General features: G+C 51.4%; 1 protein-coding gene across 2 annotated transcripts in view; it reads right to left on the reverse strand.

The window, feature by feature from the left end:
• Positions 1 to 2,818: 2,818 nt before the first annotated feature.
• Positions 2,819 to 7,596, reverse strand: part of TMEM11 (transmembrane protein 11) — a 17,566-nt gene continuing 12,788 nt past the window's right edge. For both annotated transcript variants that reach the window (XM_003800724.3, XM_012811990.1), the window contains one exon: positions 2,819 to 3,701. In XM_003800724.3, the coding sequence (XP_003800772.1) occupies positions 3,185 to 3,701 (517 nt within the window). In that variant the 3' untranslated portion in view covers positions 2,819 to 3,184. The remainder of the gene's footprint in view (positions 3,702 to 7,596) is intronic.

A 7,596-nucleotide genomic window follows, 5' to 3' on the forward strand; every position in this document is an offset into this window, starting at 1 on the left:
TCCTCAAGGACTACAACTACACACCCCTTGAATTCCAGCCCCCCTTCCCAACTCCTGGGAATTGTTTGAATCATGGAATCAGAAAATGTTGTTATCACCTGACACAGCTGTTATCGTATATAACTTATCCAGCACCACTGCCCTTCCATCAGCAGACCACCTCCAGGGACCACTCTCTTCAAGGAAGCAGCGTGCAGTTTTAGGAAATCTGTAATAACCTTGGTTCTCAGGGCCCTGTGACATCTCACTCAGTATAAAACATGGGCTATGGGCTAGTTTGTGGTGGGTTATTTGCATATCCCCAGTGATGGGGGCTCTAGTACCTGACAGGAATTCCTGTTTCCCTTGACTCTTGCCGCAGCACTGCAAGATGCCAGGCACCATTCCCAACAGAAGAGGAATTTACTGCAGAGACAGCAGCCAAAAGGCAGAGAACCCTGTGTGGCCTCATGCATTGCCTAGAAAATGAAGCAGTGGGGAACTTGCCAGGTGGACACAGTTCTGCAGCAGCACCTGGTCCTGGTGCAAGTATGCCATTTGTTAGCTATGACTAGTTGGATTGTAGCCAGAAAGAATGCTGCTTCCACCTTCCTGATTTATTAAAAATACATGATGGAGGCTGAGTAGATCAGCTTCCTTTCTCAAGGTCAGGAAGAAAATTTTCCTATTGCTGAAACTTAAAGTTGAAATTCTGGTCCATTGTACACTTCCCCAAATTGGAATAAAACCACCTAGCATATACTGACATCTTGTGCTGGGTCCTAACTCTGGACCTGTTCAGCTTGTGTTTCAAACAGCTACCACCAACAGATGATAAAATGGCCAGAGTCAGTCTCTGGTCAGGGTATCAGGCTTTCGAGTTTCCTGGGAGTAGGAGGATGAGTAGGTGATTAAATCTGGTGACCTAGCCCAACTCACAATACCTACTGGACCTTCCAGAAGCATCTGGGTGAAACGTGGATGCACACATGCTGGCTATGTTCTTCATTTTCTGTGTAAACCATCTCCACTTCTGACATGGAAAGAAATGTTTCCTTGGTGTTCACACTGGACAGCCAAGGAAAGAGGGCCTTGGGCACTGTGCCCAGCTCACAGCAAGTCTCCCTCTCGCCCTTCCTCTGCAGAGGCTCACATGAGAACCCTGGACTGAGTGGCAGGCTACTGACAGGAGGCTGAGAAGCCTGGCTGGGTGGGCTCTGCTTCAGTTGCTGTCCTACATAAAAGCTCTTCCTTCTCTGAAGTTAACATTTAACGACTTCACTCAACAACATGACCCATTCTCTGAAATGATGCACTTCCAACCAAATCCCCATTATGGGGATTTTGCACAGAAGGGCCCAGGCAACTTGGTCTTTGCTTTCTCTCAATTGGCAGTTATTGAATGCCATTTTGTTAAAAACACTGTGGCATGAGCATCAGCCTCTCATCAGCAACTGCACAACTGCTCACCTATGTAGAAAGATGGCAGAACAGAAGCCAATATGGGGCAGGAGGGAAGCACACCCTCCTCCTCCTCACCACCTGGGTCGGGCCACCAAAGCCCTGCCTTGTCCACATGGTGCCCCATCCCTGGCCAGAGGCTGTGTAACTAAGATGGCATTTCAGAATCTGGGTTAGTCCAACAGGAATCCCTTTGTTCAGTGCAGCTTGCACAATGGCAGAGAGGCCACCCATTTGCACCTGTTTTCTATTTTGGGTGAATGCTTTTGCTCAGCTGACTTCATGTACCATCTGGCTTGTCCCTTCTAGCCACCTCCCTGTGAAATCTGATTTGCAGGCAGAGCACTCACAGGCCACGCATGGGGCTCCCTTTCCAAATCAGGGCCTGTGTGTTACAAAACTGCCATTCCTGCCCAGCAGGCTGGGAAGCCAACAGACCCTGGAGGGTCACCTGCATTCCAACTTGTGCTGCACAAAGAGGTGACATCTCTTTTTCTGGGCTCACATTTGTGTGGCCGACAGTTCCCTCCTTACTACTGTTCAGATGGCCAGAGACTGCCATGCCAACAGTGTATAGCTAGCACTACTCTGCCACCCAACTCCCAAGGGCTTACTGTTCTGGGCCCTTGCAATCAAATCAAAGTCTCTTAAATTTTTGTGGGCCATAGTCCCTTTTCAAATCTTATAAAAGCTCTGGAGCTTTTCTATAAAACACAACTTGGTCATTCCCCTTAAAGCCTTCCCTTCACTAGTCTGTGGCATCAGATCCTTTAAAACTAGATGGGAAATGATCTGGTTGTCATTAAAGACTAGCCCTTCACGGATGGAAGAGATGAATAGAGGCCTTAGGGAGGGAGCAGTTAGGCAGGGCCTGACCTCCCTGTGGAAGGTGGGGAGGAAGGGATGTTCTATCTCTCCAAAGCCACAGCAGGTATAAGGCAGCAACACAGACACTGGCTCCTGAGGAACAGGGGTGCCTCAGACTGCTTTGAGGATTCTTTCCTCAGTCTAGGGCAGGGCCTAAATTCAAGGTCCACATCAGGGACAGCTTTGGTACCTTAATAAAAATGCAGATGTTTCTGTGTCTCCCTAGATCAGAATCTGGGGGAAGGGTCTTGGGCCCCAGAATTCCCCAAGTGACTGCAAATGGAGACCCCAGGACTGCTTGACCTTGCCACCTGATCCTCCTCGTTGCAATGCTGGCCTTGGAAATGCCCAGGCTGGTGAGCCAAGAGACCATTCAGGGTGGAGCGTGGCCGGGGACTGCCTTGCCAGCGGCAACACAGGGCTGCAATGAAGGGCAGACCAGCTTTCATAGGCTTTGCTTGCCCCATGTGCAGCAATAGCTGCAGTAGTCATGGAAAGAGAACAGTGGGAATTGAAATTCTCATAATTTTAATGGTCAATATCTTCTGGTTGGCTCCGGATGGTACAGTTGGACAGAATTTTCAAGCCCCCCTCCCCGAGCACCCATGGCCTCCGCAGTGTTTGCTTCCATCCACGTCCCACTGCCCAGCCAGACCCCACACCCCAGCCCTCTTGAGTTGTGGAAATCCACATCTTAGTGTAATGAGCTGGAAAATCCCTGGGTACACCCATGATCTGTTATTTTTTAAAAATAACAAATATTAAACCAAACACCTTCCCAGGCTCCTCTGCCTCACATAAAAAATGTGACTGGCCACCTGAACACTCCATGGTCTCTGTGGCTGGGTGGTTTCACTGCTCCCCTGCTCTACTGAGATCATACAGCGTAGAGCTCATAAATCTTCTTGACACAGTACACCAGGGCGGCCAGCGCAACTGTGTTGTGCAGTCTCTTCCTATGCAGGTCGTCCTTCCGGACCAGCACCACTGGGGTGGAGGAGGTGAGCGTGTGCAGGGGCAGGCGGGACAGTTTATAGGCATCATACTCCACTTGGTACTTGCAGCAGGGGTCAAACTGCCAGGAGATTCCGTAGAGGGTGCAGCAGGCCAGGCTCAGCACACCAGCGGGCAAGGAGATGTAGTGGGAGTAATCTAAGGGCAGCGCCAGCGGGGTGAAGAGGCAGGCAGTGCCCGCCAGCACAGCCGTCTTGTGCAGGCAGTTGCCCACGGTGATCCAGCGCGCCGTCTCGTCGCCAATGCGGGTGGGCTCAATCACAATGTACTTGTACTGGGCTTCCAGGGCCTGTTCCAGCTCATACTCAAACTGGTCTTGGGCATTCTCCCCATTGTAGATCTCATGCACGATGTAGCAGTCTGTGGCAGACAAGCTTACCCTTTTGATGGAAGGACGGAGAGAGATACACAGTTAGGCTGAGAACAGTTAAGGTGTTTCTTTAGGCTCTGGGGGGAGCCTGAGTCTCAGACTCAACAGAGAGCCTGTATCCTGGACAGCATGTCTCACACACACAAGACACACAAGATAATGAGTAAAGACTTTTCTTCTAAAAGATTAAAATGATATACAAAAATACACAGGAAAAGGAGTACCTTATTGTCTAAGAAGACACATCACAGTGTGTACCGGGCCTGGTGGTTAAGCAATGGCCCAGCAAATCTGTGGGTCAGGAAAGGAGCCCAGCAGGCAAGAACGATGCCAGCACAGACCCATGTGCACATGGCAGACAGCAGCACGAGATCAGTAGCCTGAGAGCTGCTCGGGGTGTGTCAGAGCAAGTACAGGAGGAAGATCCTCCAATGGAAACTGACAGACCCTGGGATAGGCAATGCAAACAGTCTGCCTGTGCTCGGCTGACAGATGGACATCCCAAGCCTACAGAGGAAAAGGTAGGAAGGAACAGCTCCATAAGGGGTGACGGAAAACCACACTCCCTTGGCTCTGCCAGGAGGTGGCGCAACCCTCAGTGCTGCCCGCAGGCAGCAGTGGCGTTAGCCACCAACTCCTCCCTAGGTGGAAACCCTGGGTACCAGCCCACCGCATAGGAAAGGCGGCCAAAGGCGGCCGGCCCTTTTGCCACATAGGAAAAGATGTCTCAAGACATGGCTCTCAACTGCAGTGGGCGGAAGAGTCACCTGAGGGGCTTAAACATCCAGCCCAGATGATGCACACCCATTCTGACCCCGTAGGCCTAGGACTCTGATAAGCAGTAAAGGCTGTGCTCATGTGAAAAACATTCCAGAGACCACACAAGGGGCTGACCTGGTTCCCAGCATTGTTCCTGGGACTGGGGTGGAGACATGACCCCAACCAGCAGAAGGGGAATCTGGAGCCATGTGAACTGCTCAACTTTGCTTAAAGGCAGTGACCAAGGGCTTAAGTGGTGTGAATCTTCTCACGACTGTGGTGGGGTTTTTTTGCAGTTTTTTGGCTAGGGCTGGGTTTGAACCCACCATCTCCGGCATATGGGGCCTTACTCCTTTGAGCCACAGGCGCTGCCCATCTTCTCACAACTGTGAACAGCATCCCTAAATACAGGCTTGTTTCAACCTGTCCAGACCTTTCTGAATCCCCACACTGTGATTCAGCACATCATGCTTCTCCTGCTCATCTGGCCAGAGGCTCTTTATCTGAGCCTCTGACAGGGATACTGCTAGACAGACTTCTTAAGGCTGGATCGTTTTCTTTTTCCTTTTTTGAGACAGAGTCTCACTATGTCACCCTCAGTAGAGTGCTACAGCTCAGTTACCTGAAACTCTTGAGCTCAAGCAATTCTCTTGCCTTAGCCTCCCAAAGAGCTGGGGCTACAGGCACTTGCCACAACATCCAGGTAGTTTTTGTTGTTGTCGTTGTTTTAGCAGGCCTGGGCCGGGTTTGAACCCGCCAGCCCTCGTACATGTGGCTGGCACCCTAACCATCTGAGCATAGGCGCCAAGCTGAGGCTGGATTATTTTCTAACCTGTACTACTAGTTGGCATGTCCAGAGCCATCTTCTGTCTTATGTCTCAGTGAAAGTTTCCCCTTCCCCTCAGCAATCCCCAGACCCCCTTCATCAGACCCCACCAGAGATGAGGCCCCAGGAACCTGGCAGTCACTGCAGGCTCTGGGGTGATATGTCAGGCCACACAAAGGTCAATGTGGTGGCCTACCTGCTACTCTGTTCTAGACAGGAACTGGGCTCTTTCAGGAGCCAACAAGCAGCCCAGTCCTGAGTGTGCACAGGTGGGAAGGCCCAGCCTGTTGCCCACCCTGGGAACACACACTCCAAGCGGCCATGTAGATGAACACCATGGGAGCTGGGCTCAGAGCTACCTGCAGTGATCACAGCATGGTGGTGACTAGGGCAGACATTTACAAAGCCACCCCCAGAATCTAGCTCAGTATCAGGTAGCCCAGCCCCCCCGTCAAAGATGGAAGCCATTCCACATGAAGCACAGTGGCATCTGTCAGGGGCCGACTTCAAGGAGAAGAGGTGACTGTAGAATCCAACAGACCATAGGGACTTCTCATCACTGCTCCCAGGCAGGGCCCAGTACTTTCCAAACTGACTTTCAGCAAACAAATAAGCAAACCTAGGAGGCAGGTTCCACTCCAGCTGCAGAGACAGCTGAGTGAGGAATGCTCTCCTGTGGGCACACTGCAAAGGAAAGTCACTGGCAGGCCGGGCAGTGGCTCACACCAGTAATCCCAGCACTCTGGGAGGCGGGTGGATTGCCCGAACTCACAAGTTTGAGACCAGCCTGAGCAAGAGTGAGACCTGTCTCTAAAAATAGCTGGGCGTTGTGGCAGGTGCCTGTAGTCCCAGCTACTCAGAAGGCTGAGGCAAAAGAATCGCTTGAGCCCAAGAATTTGAGGTCACTGTGAGCTGTGATGCCACAGCACTCTACTGAGGGCGACATAATGAGACTCTGTCTCAAAAAAAAAAAAAAAAAAAGTCACTGATAAAGGTTGACTGCCCCCCAAGTACAAAAGGAAGGACCCCACTTCCAGGCTCAAAAGAAAGTCACTGATAAGGGTTGACTGTCCCTCAAGTGCAGAGGGAGTGGCCCGAGTTCCAGGCAGGAGCCACACTAACAAAAGGCACTGGTGGGGATGTGGCACAGCAACTCCATCCTGGAAGAGTGACTATAATTAAATCACAGGCCCTGACTCAACCGCACACAGGGGAGAGACAAGCTCCCTGGGGCCCAATAAGAAGCCTCCTAAACACCATATGCTGCCAAGGGTGGCAGTGTGGGTACCAGTCGCAGGGGCCACCTTCCCAGGATGGGCTGCCTGTCAGACTGAGGCTTGAATGTAGGAAATGGAAGGTGGTTTTCCCTTTCACGTTGTTTGTGGAATTTCTCCATTTGGACTTAACACAGAGGAGAGGTGGGGGGACCCATTTCAGCTGGATTTGCAACTACTTGCAAAACTCCCGATTTTAAAACCAGCTTCAGCAAACAAGCAAACCCAAGGCTGGGGATGCAGGACTGAGGGATAAGTAACACTCTCACGTGTTGCACTGGAATGGAAGTCGGTAATGACCCACTGGCTGTGACCCCCAAGTATGCAGGGAGGGGCAGGCAGGAGCACTCCTGACCAAGAGATTCCTTTGTGGTCTCAAGTCCATCTGCCAAGAGAGACAGAAAGGCCAGAGAAAGACAGAGGATGGAAGGGGCCACATCGTATATAGATTTGTGAAAATGAAAAGGAGTCACACCCAGGTATCAACTGCCAACACAAGGCCAAGGACCTTTGCTCTCGGGTGATGGCAGCGAGCTTTCATCCCCCTGGAACTCTCAAAGGAAAACATGGGTGTCACACTGGGGTTACAGAATATTCTTGCTGAAACCTAAATCCACCCTATGGTCAGGTCCTCTCTGCAGAGCAGGCCAGCAGCCATTCTGCATGCAATGAAAAAACTCCTTGTCCCACTAGGCAAATTTCAGCTTCCATAGTGCTGGAACTACCAGCTCCAGCCACCACACTCAGCCATGTTTCACTTATTAAAAAGTTTGCGTCTGTGTACTCCACAAAAAGTGTAGTACATGGCTCAGCGCCTGTGGCTCAAGTGGTAAGGCGCCAGCCACATACACCTAAGGTGGCGGGTTCGAATCTAGCCCGGGGCCCGACAAACAACAATGACGGCTGCAACCAAAAAATAGCCAGGTGTTGTGGTAGGCACCTGTGGTCCCAGCTACTTGGGAAGCTGAGGCAGGAGACTCGTTTGAGCCCAGGAGTTGGAGGTTGCTGTGAGCTGTGAAGCCACATCACTCTACCCAGGGGGACAG

Source organism: Otolemur garnettii, unplaced genomic scaffold, assembly GCF_000181295.1.
Source record: "Otolemur garnettii isolate 467f Iridium unplaced genomic scaffold, OtoGar3 scaffold00182, whole genome shotgun sequence".
In the NCBI taxonomy this organism is placed as follows: Eukaryota; Metazoa; Chordata; class Mammalia; order Primates; family Galagidae; genus Otolemur; species Otolemur garnettii.